At 36.5% G+C, this 18,847-nt stretch overlaps 2 protein-coding genes across 24 annotated transcripts in view; one reads left to right on the top strand and one right to left on the bottom strand.

The window, feature by feature from the left end:
* Positions 1 to 10,664, top strand: part of LOC128015601 (leucine-rich repeat-containing protein 7) — a 125,610-nt gene extending 114,946 nt beyond the window's left edge. For 4 of the 7 annotated variants that reach the window (XM_052599570.1, XM_052599569.1, XM_052599571.1 and 1 more), the window contains 6 exons: positions 121 to 270; positions 1,322 to 1,447; positions 5,011 to 5,241; positions 5,613 to 5,705; positions 6,620 to 6,694; positions 8,411 to 10,664. In XM_052599570.1, coding sequence (XP_052455530.1) covers positions 121 to 270; positions 1,322 to 1,447; positions 5,011 to 5,241; positions 5,613 to 5,705; positions 6,620 to 6,694; positions 8,411 to 8,518 — 783 coding nt within the window. In that variant the 3' untranslated portion in view covers positions 8,519 to 10,664. The remainder of the gene's footprint in view (positions 1 to 120; positions 271 to 1,321; positions 1,448 to 5,010; positions 5,242 to 5,612; positions 5,706 to 6,619; positions 6,695 to 8,410) is intronic. The other 3 variants (XM_052599575.1, XM_052599572.1, XM_052599573.1) reach the window with 2 other exon arrangements.
* A 5,049-nt stretch (positions 10,665 to 15,713) lies between these two features.
* The window catches only part of LOC128015600 (disks large homolog 1-like), a 112,683-nt gene continuing 109,549 nt past the window's right edge, over positions 15,714 to 18,847 (bottom strand). For all 17 annotated transcript variants that reach the window (XM_052599549.1, XM_052599550.1, XM_052599551.1 and 14 more), the window contains one exon: positions 15,714 to 17,409. In XM_052599549.1, the coding sequence (XP_052455509.1) occupies positions 17,303 to 17,409 (107 nt within the window). In that variant the 3' untranslated portion in view covers positions 15,714 to 17,302. The remainder of the gene's footprint in view (positions 17,410 to 18,847) is intronic.

Here is an 18,847-nt window from a genome sequence, read left to right as displayed (position 1 = left end):
CAAGCTTACCCACTCTGTTACAGCAGTGTGCAGTCCAGTGTATCCCCAGCCACGGCCTTTTGAACTTTCTGTGTGGCACACCCATTCACTCATGTCATTTGGTTGTTTCCCTCCAATCAGAGCGCTGTCCTTAAGCACAACACAGTAAACTTCGGCATGCTGTACTCTGGAGGCTATGCTGCACCGCATGCCAGCAGAAGCATGACAATAAACTTTTACAATAACACAAAGCATGAAAACCAAACAACTCAGTGGCTACCTCTACTAAATGTGAGTATAAAGCAACTTCAGCCCCAGTTTCAGCATGAAGAAGTAAAACATAACATCTCCTATGAAGACCTTTTTAGATCTCTCTTTTTGAGCGGCTTCTGCTTTAACTTATAAAACAGTGGTAATATAATAATTTTTATGTACACTGTAATAGCCTTTCTATAAGGCAGACCATCTAACGCATTTACGTTTAACACTTATCTAACACTTCACCTGTTCTGAGTTGCAGGCTAGACAGCGTCTCTCACTGTGATGTTAAACATATATAGGTGTTTTCTGTTGCATGTGCTCAGTCTTTGTGTTTGGTCTATGCACTACAGTCTTCCTCTGTCTTTAACTCACAGAACAAAACAGTCTGTGACCAACAGCAGAGATATATTTATGAAAGGCCTTCTTGATCTTTATAAAATACAACCAAATGTAAAATTTAATTAATCGAATTTAAACAGTCAGGGGTGAATTCACCAAATATTGACACTAACAGTTCACCAACCTCCATTCACTTATTCACCAACAGGTGATTGGTGAATACTGTAAGTGAATAGAGGATAGTGAACTGCACAATTCAAGTTCAGTCAGGTGCTGAATTAGCTCTGTGCCATGAGTTTTTGTAATTTCTTTTAACGCAAACATGCCTTTTTGTAAATTTGTTTAAAATCATGCTTTCAGCATTTAAAGTCTGTGGATTGCAGTGGGTTTTGCTTGTTGCAGGAAGTTAGTTGAACAAACCCAGAGTAGGCTTAGAGTTGACTAAAAAAACAACCTGGTTTAAATCAAGTTCAGCGGATGCACAGTGCTTGCTATAAATGTTGTCGACTCAGGGTTTGTTGAGTTTATTATAAACTCTGGAGTGTTAATAGTTCAGAAGTTTTTTAATATTTTGAATACTTTGTTTCTTTATTAACGAGTTGGACACAAAATAAACAATGCTAAAAAGCTGAAGAATAACAGAAGTTAGCTAATAGTGTACTTCTCAGACTTGGTTCTTTAAAAAGTAAATTTTAGAGCACTGTTTTGAATTATGCTTGCTGACAGCACCATATCCTTTTAGACACCTTCACAACAGAGCAATATTTTAGATAACGGACAAGAAGTGGTTTCTCCGAATGGCCAGTGGGCCCCGTATTCACTGGGACGAAGAGACGTGCCACCAGAGAACATGAATGTCATCAAAAAGGTATTGATTTTTGATATAGGATTTTTTTTTTTTTTTTTCATACTGATTGGTCAATGTTCAATTGGTGTTATAAGTAGTGCTTTACATTAGCTGTGTTACAGTAACTGGGCAGTAAATACAGTAGACTCGGCACTAAATTTAATGTTCATGATAACCGTAATTATTAAAACACTAACACATTGAAACATTTTTATATACTTTTTTATTTGACCATTAATTTGCCTAAAGACCACATCACTAGTTTAATTTCAATAAACTGATTCATAATTTATTTTGTGATTGACTCAAAAATTGTGTGAAACTGTAAGTCTGGCATAGTCAATGTGTTAAATTGTTCTTGTAAAAATACACATATAAAACTTGTAAAATAAATTTGGTTGGTAAAATAATTTTGAAAAGAAATGTCTCAGTTACGTATATGTAACCCTCGTTCCCTGAGAGAATGGAGATGTCACGTTGGTAATGACCAATGAATTGGGATCTCGCTTAGAGAAACCAATCCACTTTGAGTGTAAACTAAATGAGCCAATGTATGTTGGGATACGATGATTACATTCAGCTGCTGCTGATCAGAGCAAGTGCAATGCATACTCAGGGAATGGTGGCCCTTCCAGTGTCTAATAATAAGGCCAGTCACTGTTGTCGTAGAACTACCCACTCAGTTCATATGAAAGGTTAGAGGTGATTTTAACTCTCTTGCAAAAAATGCAGAAGTCTGTGGGAGAAACATGGGCTCTGAGGCTATAATGTGACTCTCTGGAGTGGTTTTAGCAAGCCAACACTAAACCGGGCCTCTCTGTGCTTCTACACATTTGAGGTGAGAACGCAGGAGGATACCCACCCCACACAAAGGCTATAGAATCTAGCAAACATTTTTGGGGTCGCCAATCCCGCAGCTCAGGAATGGCCTGTTGCATGGAAGGATCGAAACATGAAAGGACACATCCTTCAGGTCGATCACTGCAAACCAATCTTGGGGACAGATGCACCCGAAGATGTGCTTCTGCATGAGCATCTTGAACTGACTTGTAAAGGGCCAGGTTCAATGTAACCCATCGCCTTTCTTGGGTACAATGAAGTAAGGGTTGTAAAACCCATCTTCAAATGAACTGGAGGGACTAGCTCTATCTCATCCTTCTCCATTAGGACTGTGATCTCTGCACGCAAGACAGGAACATCTGCAGCCGGTAACACTTTAGAATAAGGTTCCATTAGTTAATGTTAGTTAATGTATTAATTAACATGAACAAACAATGAATAATACATTTATTACTGTATTTATTCATCTTCGTTAATGTTAGTTAATGAAAATACAGTTATTCATTGTTAGTTCATGGTAATTCACAGTGCATTAACTAATGTTAACAAGCACAACTTTTGATTTAAATAATGCATTAGTAAATGTTGAAATTAACATGAACTAAGACTTATAAATGCTGTAGAAGGATTGTTCTTGCTTAGTTCATGTTAACGAAAGTAGTTAACTAACATTAACTAATGGAACCTTATTCTAAAGTGTTACCCTGCAGCCTTCACTTGGGAGGACATTATGCAAACTAAATCACATAGCTGAGTGTGATGGTCTGAAGGAGCCAGCGAGACGGACTGGAGAGCGCTAGCCATGCACCCAGAAATGGAAAAGTGGCACCCACGGAACCACTGACATTCCCGCAGTGGGGCAGTGAAAAGGAATGCAGGGACCCAACCCAGGCTTCTCGTAGTTGGTCTGAAGTGGGGTCTGCGTGTTTGCAAAACTTACCTGCGTTTGGGCAGAGGGTGCGTGAGTAGTACATTCGATCACATTCTCGAAACGCCCACACCCTTTTGGGGTACCCTGGGCTGCGCAGTGCCGGTAGAAGGAGTAGCCCTCGGAGGTTTGTTCCTCAAAGGGGAATTCCTCACCATCACCGCAAGTCCAGTCTGGCCGCTGCCAGAAGTAGCACCACCCCCAACCCCTGGTCTTGTCAGGGGGAAGACTAGATCTAGGAAGAGGCACAAGAATCTCTACCCTTTGCAGGAAATTGAGCCTGGTCCGCAACGGTCATTTTTCCCCGCAGTGAGATCATGACTTGTCAAACACTACCTCAGCGTGCCTAACACCCAGACACGTGAGACAGTGATCTGACCATCACCCGGCACCAGGTAAAGACTGCATCCAGAAATTTTTAAAGAGACGTCTGCCCACCTTGACTGCTCTTTTAGAGATTGCTCTTTAAGTGTGCTGAAGTGCACAGGGGAGATGGCTGTGTGCAACACAAACAGGGGATAGTGCAGCCTGATATGTGCAACCCACACGACTCTCAGCTAACACCAGAGCTTCCCAAGAGCACGTTTCAAGAAACTTCATTCTGTAACAGAGAAGTCAGGAGCAGAAAGATATAACTGCTCGGCTCTGAAGCGAAAAGCTGAGTATGCATTGCACCTGCTGCTTAGTTATGCTTGCGCTGTGATCAGCAGCAGCTGGATGCAATCATTGCATGCCAATGTGCATTCGCTCTTTTAGTTTAAGCTCAAAGTGAATTAGTCACTAAGTGAGATCCCAATTCGTCAGTCATTACTGATGTGATGTCAAGAGTGACCGACTGAAAGGGAAATACGTTTATTCAGCAAAGGATGCATTAAAGTGACAGTAAAGATATTAATACATTTACAAAAAAAAAGAAAATAAAACTTTGCTTTTGTATACAATTTTGAGCACAAACATTTTCAACACTTAAATTGTAGAATAGATTAAAATAGAAAACATATGTATGTGGTAATCTACAGTAACACTGTAAAAATGTAACTTATTTTAATATCAAAATATTACATTTTTACTGTATTTTAAATATTAAACGTAGCCTCTGTGAGCATAAGAGACTTTATATAAGAGATATTATATATATATATATATATATATATATATATATATATATATATATATATATATATATATATATATATATCCTGTAAAATTATCACTATCTGGGGAAAAAGTTATGCAAAATTATCTCTACCTAGTCTCGGAAAAAAAGATAAATCATCAGCAATCATGCTAAAACATTTTAACCTTTTAAATGCTCTTTTTTTTAAATAAGCTGAACTGAAATGATTCATTGCATTTGTCTGGATCTCATTATAGTTTTATTATTTCCACACTGCGTTTTTAGAGAGACACCCACATGTCTCAAAGTAATAAACCCTGACATGTTACAGGCTTAACCTGTTCTCTGTGCAATAGACACCTCTGTTGTATCGTGATTGCCATGTTAATTTTTTCAAATGCCAGGGTTAATTACTACCCACTGTCGTGATTCATTTCACAATGCATGTCCCCGCTCAGTCTCCTTAGCAACCTCAGTCTATCAGTGAATGTCTTTAGGTTGTCACTCAATATTACGAAACATTGTGCTTCTGCTGACACATTTAATGTTATGAAGAAAAGTCTAATTAAATTAATACATCAAATAGGGAAATCAAAATGTCAGAAGTTCATATGTAATTAATACATGTCTTTGTAGCTGTAATGATAAGAAGGCGCTTCCCGTTTTATGAACTCTAATTCATTGAATGTTTCCCCACAGCCTGGTGTTCACAATCCCCATCAACAACAGACTATGATGATGACCTCAGCCACCCCTCCTCACCGGACGGCCCGTGACCAGCAGTATGAGGGGGCCATCAACAAGGTGTCCATCCAGCAGTACCAGTCACCTCTGCCCATGCCCATCACCACCACCAGCCCCCGGCCTCAGAGTGCCCGCTGCTTCATCCAGACTAAAGGCCAGAAGAGTATGGATGGCTTTCCAGAGCAGGTACAGATAATCTCTCAGAATAAATTGAAATAAAATGCCAAGAAATGCACAGTTGCAAATGAGTGCAATAAAGAAGACCAATCAAGATTCATGTCACGATCATGGAATATCAATACAATGTTTCCTTGTTCTTCAAATATTCAGAGGGTTGTTAACTCTGAATCTCCCACTCCTTTTAACTAGGGCTATATCTACTTTAATTCACATACATTTGAAAAGGGCGTTTTCCATTTCAAAAGTTCACTGTCCACACTGGAACATCAGTGTGGATGGAAGGCCAGAATGTAGAGAAAGAGATGTGTTTTTAAAATGTTTCCAGATGAAAGTAGACGTAGCCTTAAACCTGAAATTCTGTTTTATGTGGTTAATAGCTCTGTGTGAGGATCGAGAAGAACCCTGGCCTTGGTTTCAGCATCTCAGGAGGAATCAGTGGACAGGGGAACCCCTTCAAGCCCTCGGACATGGTAAGACCATTTCTCTCTCCGTTTTAAAGGACAGAGCATAATGTAATATGCTAATTTCAGCACTTCATTCTCAGAAACCACTTTGAAAACGATGCTTTATATAGAGCAAAATCAAAGCCATCTCTCTTCAGTAAAGTCTGCCTCTCAGTAGAGTTACCATGGAAACATGCACTACTGCAATGCACAACCTTGCACACCAGCTGACTGCATTACCTTTTAACCTTTTCATGTCTAGATAACATTTAGCAATAGTTAAAACCTCATTTGTGACTCAAATGTTGCTGAATTACATGCAAAAAAAAGACATTCTATTTTCATTTCATGTGTAGCTTTATGTTAGGAATGTGTATTAATATTATACCGCGTTTAGATAGAAATGGTCAATTTGCATGGAAAATTGTCGTCCTTTTTTTCCCCATAAGGTTTTCAACATAGCATAAAGATTGCTTGTATTGTTGCTTTGGGGTTCTTCTAACAAGTCGAATCCCTGTGAGCCCTGAAGAAATGATTTTGTTAAATGGAGTTTTATGGACTCTCAATATGTGGCGCCAATAATAAGACTTCATATGTGTTGACATGGCACATACTGATGGGTCCCACATGTAATTTAAATCTGTATGCTTTATAATCTCTGCCTTAATACCAGCACAAACAAAGTCACTAACAACTACTCTAAAATAAAAAAGAAATGAATCTTACATGTTTTACATTTGTTTTTTCAGTTCAACCTTTGCATTTACTTGTAAGAGGTAATCATCATCTAGATGATGGTAATTATTTTATAGATTGCCTTTGAATTTAGGAGAAAAGAGAGAGAGAGAGAAACAAGAAAATCTAAATCCAGATTAAAAGGCAAAGATTCTAAACCATAGTCACCATGTGGTTCCTAACCTCATATCACTTTTGACTTATAGGGTATCTTTGTTACTAGGGTACAGCCTGATGGACCTGCCTTCAACGTTCTTCGACCAGGGGACAAAATTCTGAAGGTAACATTGTTCTCCATCACATTGTCCCACAAGTTGTGACAATGCATCTTCCGCCACACTGCCAGTGGAGGGCTTTGCATGTGGCATTAAATGTCCAGTGTGAGTGTGTTTGTGCCTCAAACAAGTGAGCATGGACTTCTGTTGTAATGTTTGTCCAACCTTGAAATGTCATTGTCCTCTCCTTTTTAAGAGAACAAATTGTTATAATATTTTAAACCTTATAGTCTTAATAGCATTAAGTCTTACAAGAAAATTAAATGGCATAAAATAATGATATATATTTTACACAAATTTATTTATTTATTTTATTAATAATATATTATGAAATGAATGGAAATAAGTGAAATGGACTAATCAACACCACCAACTACCTCAATTTGCTATTTTACATTTAACTTTGTGATGCAGATTGAATAACTCTATGTATACTGAAAATTATATGAAAAACTTTGGGCTTGATATGATCTAAACATACAGTAAAAACAGCATGTTCACGCTAGCTTGTTAATGCATTTACGAATGTTAACAAATGAGATCCTATTGTAAAGTGTTACCAACTACCGTATTTTTCGGACTATAAGTCGCACCTGGGTATAAGTCGCATCAGTCCAAAAATACGTCATGATGAGGAAAAAACATATATAAGTCGCACCGGACTATAAGTCGCATTTATTTAGACCCCAGAACCAAGAGAAAACATTACCGTCTCCAGCCGCGAGAGGGCGCTCTATGATTTCCGTGTAGACTACAGGAGCACTGAGCAGCACAGAGCGCCCTCTCGCGGCTGTAGACGGTAATGTTTTCTCTTAGTTCATTTCTCTCGGTTCATGTCAAATTAATTTTGATAAATAAGTCGCACCTGACTATAAGTCACAGGACCAGCCAAACTATGAAAAAACGTGCGACATATAGTCCGGAAAATACAGTACTTATTATCAATGTTGAAAAAAGTGCTGCTTAGCTAATATTTTTGTAGAAACAGTGATACATTTTTCTTTAATCTAAAAAATAGATTTAAGAAAAAACAATTAACATAGGAAATCTTTATTGTCACGTTTGATCAATTTAATGCAACCTCACTGAATAAAATAATTTAGAAAAAATATACAATGTTACTGATGGCAATCTTTTGACCAGTATGTAAATAATATATACATATATATATATATATATATATATATATATATATATATATATATATATTAATAATAATATAATTATGAAAACATTAGAACATTTACTAATAAAATAAAATAGATTAAGTGCCAAACGAACAACACCCAAGTCTAAATTTCTGTTCAGATATATCTATCTTCCATTATTTTGCCAAAGCAAAAAGCCTGGCATTGACTAACTACAGTCCAGCCTCTGTGTGCCTAAATAGCTTTATGGAAAGTTATTGGGCTGTCTGGTTTTGTGTGTTGCTGTCAGTGTGCGCCACTAGAATGGCCTGCAGAAAGCAGCTCCTTCTCTTTCCACAGATCCAGAGTGTCTAAACACCAGCTTCTTTCCACCTTCTCTCCTTTTACAGCATGATCTCCTGTGTGTATCTCTCTCTCTCTTCTCTCCCTCCCAGTGTATATCTCTTTATCCTCTTTGAGCTAGGCCTGTTCCCAGCCCTCCTCTGCTACCGTGCCTGTTCCTGCCTCCCTCTCCGTTCTTCCACACCTCTCCCACTTCATTTTGTTTACCATGTGCTTCATTCTTGCATTGCAGGCCAACGGACATAGTTTCTTACACATGGAGCATGAAACCGCAGTGTCTCTTCTGAAGAATTTCCCGAAAACTGTGGACTTGGTAATCTTAAGGGAGAGCACAACATAAATATTTTTATAGCTAAAAGACTTCTCACCCAGATGGAACACAGGAACTTGTACATCATCTTTTTTTATCTAGGAACAATTTTGCCAATTGCTGGACCAATGGCAAATTCCAGTGCCAAATGTACACTAGAGGAGGACATATATAATAATGTTACATATGGCTTACACATTCTACACAAACATACATTTGTTGAAATCTTTCATTGATGTTGCTGATATTCTCCATATCTCAGCCTGTGGCTGTAAGTGGGTGCTTTTGTTCCTGCTTATTTATATGGCGTATTATTTTGTACCTATTTTTCCTAGCAGCTTTTCGGTTTAATCTCGGAGCATGAAAGCACATCTGCTTTTAAGGACATTTACCCACCATAACACTGCCTCAACTTTGTAAATGCCTTTTGTAAATATATACATTTACAACTCAAATGTGATAAGAGTGTACAATGTGAATGAAAGACGCATTGATGATTTTCTAACACATCGATGAGTTTTTGTAACAATGTAGAAGAGACATCCTTCTCATGAAAACAACAATTTAGGGAAATTGTCTAAAAAGTCCCCTTTTAGTCTCGAAAAAAACGCTAACATTCTGTATTTGCACAAATCAAATGACAGAAAAGATTCCCGAAGCAATAGTTCTTCTATTTTTGTGGTTTTCCTGGAGCACCCTCTAGTGGTAGTCATGGATTAATCACGCTAAGTATTGTGAATGTACATTTCTATGTTTTTTATTTATTTATTATTATTTTCATTTTTTTAAATTCCCCATGTCCCTTTGTTGGCTGCCAGGAAAATTCATACACTTCTGGCAGTTTATTGGCAACACAGTTTTCTATATAAAAATGTACTTTCATATCACAATACAAGCAAAAGAAAAAGGCAAAAAAGCTTAATTCCAGTTGCTTTGTTGTTGTTATGCTGCTTTAAGGTTTTTACATATTTTTTTTTAACTAAATAACAAAGGGAATTCCTGTCGTAATAAAACGGACTACATACAGTGTAAACATGCAAGGCTTTACTGATTAGAGCATGCTTTCAATCTTAAACTTGTGTTATCAGGTTGCTTACTAGGGGTCAATGTGTTTCAGAAATCTTTTTACATAACCATCGTTTTACATCTCTTTTTTTCCCCCTTTTAAATCAATCATCGTTGTGATAAACTGTGCCATAATATCCCTCCAAAAATCCCGGGCTTGTTTCAAATGTTGCTACAAATGTAGCTTTTAGAAGGAGAGTTTCCAGCCGAGACCCCAACACAACACCCACTGCATTTAGCTACAGAGAAATATTGTTGATTATTAAAGATTATTATGGATGGTGCAATGAATTGTTCAAATACTGTTGTGAAAGAACATTTGATAATGATTATTTTTACTAAATGTTTTCAAATAATGGTTTCTAATATATTGATATAATTAGCTATGCTCAAATTATTAACTTTTATAAAGAACACAAAACCAATGTATGGACAGAGAGATAGATTATGAGTGAAGGAAACATTAGAAACAAATATGTACAATTCTTTCTCAAGTAATTGTGAATTTGTGTCATAAACATATGTATATGAATATACAAATGGTCATTTTTGTATGTGTTTAAAGACCTATTAAATATCAAAGGTAATATATGGTACTATTTAGTCTAATTGCAGTATTGATGTAAATAACTATGAATGGAGACATTTCAATAATTTATTCCAATAGATTGTGAATGTACTTAAAGCTTTCTGCAGTATTAAGACTTACTGAACCTTAATGCTTTCATTTTTGTGCAAAAAGTAATTATATCTCGAATAAATGATTCAATTTAGTTCAAAAGAATTAGTGACAATTTATCATATCATTTATTTGCAAATGCAAGTTTACTCCTTCCAATTATTTTCAGTATTACCGCAAATATGTAATTGATGACATATATTCTGTGTCTAGAATGCATTTTGCAGATGATATATGTACATATTTCAAATCAATTTTAGTAAAAAAAAAAAATTATAAAAATAAGCCTGTATAAAAAGAAGAAAGTTCAATGCTGTTCAGCAAATATTGGAGCCATTTTCGGCTTTGGAGTACAGAATTTTTTCAGTATCTAAGAGCTGTTTTGCATAATGTATCTTTATTGTACAAATAATAAAAATGTCACTATTGTTACTACTGGTCATTCTGTGGTTCTTTATAGATGATAAAATGCTAGAACCAACAGTCTTATTTTCATTATTTATTACTAGTTCTGTGATAATTGAAATTATAAACATTCACACTGAAAAGCAAGTATAACATTTTAAACTTGAACACAAACTTCATTACAAAGCATGCCAAAGTTTTGTTGATATAATTCTGTAAATTCTGAAGGGCAGAGTGGCAGATAAGATGAATTAAAACAATTGTATTTATTTTCCTTCTTTTTATACATTTATCATTTATTAACAATGGTTAAAAGTTACATTACATGTAAAAATGTAAAAACTATGTTTGAATAAAACGGAGATATTCGATGACAACATCTGTACCTTTACTAAGGATGGCAGCTCTTGGATTACGAAAAGGTTTCCCATCAAGCATTAGAGCCTTGACATAAAATAAAATGTAAGATCATACTAAACTATCAGGCTCAAATCTGCAAAGACTTGAACCTAAAGAGAAATGTCAATTACTATTCAGTCCACAAAACCAAACACCAAAAACAGTGACATTATTTATATTTAGTCAAACCCATTTGATATATTTACTTGTTTAACATGGTGTGGTGAGAGTGATACCGGTAAAAACTACCTATTAAAAGACAAAATAACACTTTGCAGCTTGGTTAAGCCTTCCAACTCCATTAGCAGTGAGATCAGTACATTGTTTCTATGAAAAGAAAAGAAGAAAAAAAAAGTTCATTGCACTTTGTTAAGGTAAAATCTGGGAATATATCACTTTAAAATGACCTCAGAGTTCTTCCTCAAGTCATTCATGAAGTAATATGCTGCTTTTAAGTGACATTTATCAGAGCACAAAATATCTCAAATAAGAGATCAGTCGTTTAAAATTTTAGATGCTAAATTTCCATCCACTACATAATTAGCCTATTGTAGTTTTTCCTCTCCGTGCCATGTAGCTAAAGCTTTAAGATGTTGAGGGGATATGGCAAAATCAGCTCTGAACTACTGAATTAGCAGAATAAAATCTTTAAATCGGAGCCTTAAAAGGACATAAATGAAGTTAAGGATTACCTGAGATCTAAGACCGCTGGAATGGTTGTTAGCTTGTCAAACCCAAGATTAATGTCTGCTAGGGTGTCCTTTAATTCCAAAATTATGCAGGAAATGAGAGAATATTTGAACTTAGCATTGTAAGTGTTCAGTAAATCAGAAACACTTCTAATGAGATGGAGTGGTCATGTGTGTACCTGGGTGGAACTGCCATCAGCTGATTTTCACTGAAGCTTAAATTGGTCACAGGACTATCGTCACCACCTCATCTGGGATGGATCCCTCATGCTTCTCGCTAATTAAAGCTGCAGTAGGTAACTTTTGTAAAAATATATTTTTTACATATTTGTTAAACCTGCCATTATGTCCTGACAGTAGAATATGAGACGGATAATCTGTGAAAAAAAAACAAGCTCCTCTGGCTCCTCCCAGTGGTCCTATTGCTATTTGCAGAAAATCATCCGCTCCTGTTAAGAAACAACCAATCAGAGGTGCGGTCCGTAACTTTGTTTGTGTTCAAAATGTAGAAAAATGTATATAATAAGCGAGTACACCATGAATCCATTTTCCAAACCGTGTTTTTGGCTTGTCCTGAATCACTAGGGTGCACCTATAATAAGTGTTTATATTCAGACTATTTTAGATTGCTTCAGGGGTACTGTGGCGGAGTAACCCAGTACCTTTGTGATTCTTCATAGACATAAACAGAGAGAAGTAGATCCGGCTACGATGTTCTTCTTTCGCAAGACGCAAGCAGTTCTGTTTATTAACCGCTAGATCGTCAAAAGTTACCTACCGCAGCTTTAAAAAGGCTTTACCATTAAAGACAAAATTCTGCTCTCACAGCTGCTTATGACGTTATGAAATTATGTTTCTACAATATTTGGTAGTAGCTAAACTTTCTCTTTAGTAAACTTTAGTAGGAGCTCTTCTTTCAAGCTCAAATCTGGTTGTTCTACATTTCAAACATGATAAAACCCACAACGATGTTACAAAAGAGAAACACGGGGGGGGGGGGGGCAGTATCATACTGATAATAATAACTAATACAGTACTAAGTCTTTACATAGACATGGACATAACTTGTATTCGTCTTCTGAGATATTTTAGGAGTTCACCAGTGCCTTGCAAACTAGGTACTATAAGATTTTCTGACACATTTCCAGTGTCGTATCTGAGAATTCGAAGAACAAAATGAAGACAGAAAAAATCCTTTTCTAGCTGTGAGATGCTGAACACAGTCAGAAGGTCTCTGTGGATTGTCCTCAGTGGATTGCCCTCCAAAGTCAAAGACGTCAGCTTGGGTAACATGCCAAGTCCACACGGCAGACTGTTTCACTGAAAATAAAGACTTTGAATGATTTTCCTTCTTCTGCAGAACACATCAGAAGTTATGTCGAACATACTAAGTTATAAAAAGGGATGGTAGTCCATAATTTAGTTCCCAAAACATAGTCCTATATTTTATATATTACAAAGTATGCATACAGCAACAAATGCCCAGCACCTGCTGATTTCATTGTTAGTTAGATCCAGGCCTTGCAGTAGAGTTATTTCTTCTGGAAGGTTCTTTACCTTAATATCTCGGAGCTCCAAGAAACTCTGAGCACACAAGTGTTTTAAATGGTCTGCCTCCAATACGTCAATCTGGAGTCTGCAGACTCTTGAGCTTGTTGCAGGACAAATTCAATTTCACAAGATTTTTCAGGTTTGCCAGGCTTTCAGGAGTGTCCATTAGATGATTGTTGGAGATACTGTATCATTTAGGGGAAAGAACTAAATTATGGGAATAATGTACACATATTCCACGTGAAAATCACAGCAATACAAGGATGCATTAAATTTACCAAAAGTGGCAGTAAATACATTCATAACATTACAACATTGTTCTAAATTAATGCTGTACTTTTTATTCATTAAAGAATCCCCAAAATATCACTGCTTCCTCAAAAATATGAAAAAGCTATGTTTCTTGGGCACTAATTCAGCATATTAGAATGATTTCTGAAGCATCGTGTGACACTGAAGATTCATCAGCTTTGCCATTACAGGAATAAACTGCATTTATTAACATTAAAATAACAAACAGTCATTTTAAATCATATTAATACTTCACAATATTTATGTATTAAAGTAAAAAAATGAAAAATTTGTCATTTTATTATTACTCCTAGTACTATTACTACTACTTTTACTACATAAATAACATCTATATTTGAATAGTTTATGCATTTTACTGCATACTGCACTTGAATATATGTTAAATTACATATATACAATAATAGTAATAATGCAGGGATTGGACTTAAGCATCTCAAAAACAGACCTGGACTAATATAAAATGGACATCTGGACAATTTTCAAATAACAGACCAATTAAAACAATCTTCTTCAGTCAGTAATAAATAATAAAAATGTTTAATCATTTGCCTGCCAATCATAGTCCTACTGCTGCAGCGAACAACACAAATTTTAAGATGCTTGTTTATTTAAAATAAGTGATAAGGTTTGTAATACTTGAGCAGACGCACTGGCCTGGCAACTAAATATTAGTTATATATCAATAATTTCATCAAGAAATTGCAAGACAAGGCAGGTATTAATGTGGGACATTCATGTGTCAGCACATATACACTGATGTGGTATCTGAACAAATAAAACTAAATCCTTCAAAGAAACATGTCAGAATGCAAGAAGGCAAGGAAGTGATACTATGTTAAACAATGTAGAAATCATCTGCTGGAGCTCCACTCTGGGTTTTAGACAAAAGAGTCTTGTTAAGCCCCATTTGCTCAGAATTTAATTTTCAGGGGGGAAATGTCATACAGTACACATAAACCAGCTTTGGTTTAAACTTGGTTTTGGCAATTCCTATTTTAAGAGAGTCCTCAGAAGTTTCCTAGACCCACTTAGAAATCTTATCTTATAGACACCTACTATGTACTTGTGGTTCAGTCAAAGTGCATGGACAGTGTAAGGCTCTAACTGTGTAGCTCTCCCCAACAGCAGGTTCATCTTCCTTGTTTTGGAGGAAAAGAGTCTCATTCAAATAAAACACAGTGATCATCCACTTTTTCAGCAGCCTTGAGTTTATACAAATCTATTTCTCCATGGTGTAAATTAATGGAATTTTTAGTCTTGGAATTTGACTGTTGTGATGTATTACAGATTTTAGTAATGGAAACTATGAGTATAAAAGCTTGTTCACATCAAGGACAACAGCTAATCATAACAATAAAGATATAGTTTTAAAAACCATTAATTCTAGCTAGGTGAGTAGCACATCTACCATCAATATTCGCGCTTACAGTTGTGTGCTTCACAAAGGCGACATCACCTGCATCCTCAACCAATCACCTGTGAAGTCCAAAATATCAGTTAAGTGAGACACTGAGAATATTTCTCATTTTCCAAGCTGTAACTACACCTGCTATGTTTCAATATTGTATGGTTTTTATTTTGATATTTACCTGAATTATCCATTATATCAATAATACTGCTCATCAATGCTTTCGTCACACTTATATTTTCCTGTTCTATCTCCCACGCACAGCTGGCACAGGGACGCAGGGTCATCCTTAGCCCCTGGGATACAGCTGGCGTTAAAGTCAGCAACCCCTTAAAAGCCAAGATAAGTCACAAGATACTTTTATCATCTAAAAAAGACAATCTGACAATTCAAGGATGTGCTGCACCAAGAGCGGAGTACCTTGAGGGATGTTGCAGCCCATGGCTGACATCATTCGACTGTCAATCAAATACCCCAGAGGGAGGTTCCAGCCAGCTGTGCGAGGCTTGCCAGTGTGACGAGACTTCTTCCCTTTCAGATTGTTGAGGTTGATGGCGGAATTTTTCCTTTTAACCACTGCAACACCGTAATGTTATTTCGTTCCGTGGCCGTTAAGAGAACAACAATTGTAAAACTTTGTTCACAAGTTGTTTTTTTTAATGACTAGTTAAATGACCTTGTTCACTATGAAAATAAAAAGTACACAAAGACACGGTGTATGAGAAAAAAACGTTTTTATTAGCTGTTCTCCTTTTTGACAAATGGAATGAATCAAGTTGGCAGATTATGTACATAATCCAGTCAAAAATGTGTTAGAAAGCCATGATGACAAGTTAGAAGCAATCTTTTAGAAAACAATCATCTCCGAGTAACTTAAGAATGAAGAGCGGACGCTGTCAGTGCGCCCTCTGGTGGAGAGTTAAAGGCTTGCGTTAGAGAGTGGCAAAGCAAATCTCTCTTCAGCTATGGGCAGTCAACAAGTTCACATACACGGAGGCAATAATCTCCTTGCCTCGAACGTTTACAGGTCATGCTAACTCGGACATTTCCACAATCCCAGGTGAAAACAGAAAGAGAAGCCCTCTCCTCCGCTTCTCGCTTATATTGAATGCGTCAAAGACTATTGCTTTTAGAAATCATGCACGTCACATGAAAAAGTAAATATGGTGTAACTATACAGGAGAGAGAGCTGAAGACTACAAACTGCCAACTTGAGTTTTATTTCATATTGTTTGAGCAGATGCAAATGGAACACCACCATTCAGTCCCTGTGTATACTATGTGTCTGTGTCTTTGCATAAAACAAACAAACCATTAACAATAAAAGTGATGGTGGTAAAAGTAAAGGAAAATATATATTTATAGATCTATTTATATTTATTTTTATATACATACACACATATTCATATGAGTGTATGCTTGACATAAAGAAAATAATTCCCATAGGTGTGGAGTTCAATTAAAGCTCAATATAGAGTTTTATTATAACAAAATAGGCAGTATATTGAGGGTTGAATATACATTACAATTTATACTCTCTTATTTGCATTACCTGGATTTGAAAGACAATTGTAAGCTATTCCTTTTCACCTCGACTAAAAGCTACTTTCATATGCACCTTGATTAAAATGTACACAGATTGTTAAGACAAATAGACATTTAATATAAAAAGAAGAACTTTTGTGCCAAATGTTTTTGTCCTCTTTGTGCACTTGTGACAAAAAAGATCAGCTGCTTAAAATTAGTGGGCTGCTTGATTTTACAAGATAACTGAGAGAAAACAAAAGAAATATGCACTTCACGTAGCTCAAATCTGTCTGACAAAAACGTAAGAACATATGTTAACTGAAAAAGAGTAATTCAAAACATGCTCTTAATGCAAAAACGTGCAAAGTGGGGATTTATGTCTTTTCAGAGACATACACCAAAGCATTCATTTCTGATCATATATGGGAAAAAGAACAAACCAAAATGTATATAATGCATTATCTCATTGGTTTTCCTTCGAGAAAGTCACCTCCCTTAAACATTAAGGAATCTGTACCGTATAATCTGTCCAGTAAGTCGCTGGTCAGGCATGTCTCCTCCCACCGGAGGTTAATGCGGAGATTGGGATGCGAGTTCTAGACAGCAGTTTCAAAGAGAGGCATGAGAGAGAGAGAGGTGGCCATAAGACCACCATGACCCCAGGCCCATCCAAAGAAAATCTGTTTCCTATACTCAGGGGTCAGAAAGCCAATGCAAGCAGCAGGCCAGGTTAGTATAAAAAAAAGAAAAAAAAAAAAAAATGTTTGTCTCCAGTCATCTCACAATTTCTCTTTGACTGGCACCCAGATGATTGGCCCAGACTGCTCCTCGATGACCTGCTTAACCTGGTTGTAGATCTCTTCTAATGTGTCCCCTTGTACAATGGCTGAAGGAAAGATAAGATGACCAATCAATGAGTATCATACATCTCTATGTTCAACAGAAAATTAGAAACGTTTTCAGGAAAGTTGGGACTGGATACAGGTGGCCCACAATGATGTGCAACTGGTATTTAGTTTTATTTAGTAATATTAAGTAGAATCCTACAAATATCTTTAGTAAATACAAATTGTTGCTAAAAGAACCTTAGCATTTAACCCATCCAAAGTGCACACACATAGCAGTGAACACACACCCGGAGCAGTGGGCAGCCATTTATTCCCGGGGAGCAATTGGGGGTCCGGTGCCTTGCTCAAGGGCACCTAAGTCGTGGTATTGCCGGCCCGAGATTCGAACCCACAACCTTAGGGTTAGGAATCAAACTCTCCAACCCATTGGTCGATGACTCAGGACAAAACAAAAAGTGTGTGTTTTGTGTGTGTTTATGATACAAAACGTTTTTAATGCAAATGTTTTTAATTATTTATAGTCATTGATGTCACTTTCAAACCAAGCAGCACTTTTTGTTGGTCAATACATAATTGCGAAATCTGTGTGACATAAGCTGTTGTTGCTACATTTCATGTTTATATTGTTAAAGCAATATAAAACTCAAAAATCTATTGTGTGAGCACTAATACAAAGAAACTAAAGCTCATTTGAAGTGGGTCTGTTTTCAAAGGTCTGCTCCCACTTTTTTATTCCAAACTGATTGCTTCCTCTATTAATGTCCTGTTTTAGAAAATGTTACATTTATTTATTCTGAATACTGAATTAAAGTGAAAATAAACATAATTTAGTAAGACTCCAGGCAAAAGTCCTGGAAATACTCCAGGCAATCATTCCTCTGGCTAAAGGTTATTTGCTGTGAGGAGATATAAAACCACAAACCACACAGTAAGATGCACATCCTCCACCTTTTTGTGACGTTTTATTAAAAGTTACAACCTATTTATTATTTGAATGGCAGTGGTTTTGTGCAAAGTATGGGTACTTACCATGGGTATACCAAACTATAATCGGTAAGCTTGGCTTTTGTCAACAAATGGTGACTTTTACATTTTAAAGGAATTGTTTAAAAAAAAAATTACATTCTGCCATCTTTTACTCTCCCAGCGTACTTCTATGAATATTAAAAGGAGTAAAAAAAAAAAAAAAAAGGCATCAAGGGCTGTTTGACCAAGAAGGAGAGTGATGGGGTGCTGCGCCAGATGACCTGGCCTCCACAGTCACCAGACCTGAACCCAATCGAGATGGTTTAGGGGTGAGCTGGACCGCAGACAGAAGGCAAAAGGGCCAACAAGTGGTAAGCGTCTAAAACTGTTGGAAGTTTTACTACCTCTTGAAGCTCATCAAGAGAAAGCCAAGAGTGTGCAAAGCAGTAATCAAAGCAAAAGGTGGCTACTTTGAAGAACCTAGAATATGACATATTTTCAGTTGTTTCA

Source organism: Carassius gibelio, chromosome A6 (genome assembly GCF_023724105.1).
Source record: "Carassius gibelio isolate Cgi1373 ecotype wild population from Czech Republic chromosome A6, carGib1.2-hapl.c, whole genome shotgun sequence".
NCBI classification, from domain to species: Eukaryota; Metazoa; Chordata; class Actinopteri; order Cypriniformes; family Cyprinidae; genus Carassius; species Carassius gibelio.
The sequence above is the reverse complement of the archived record's forward strand: the minus strand, read 5'-3'. Positions and strand labels throughout refer to the sequence as shown.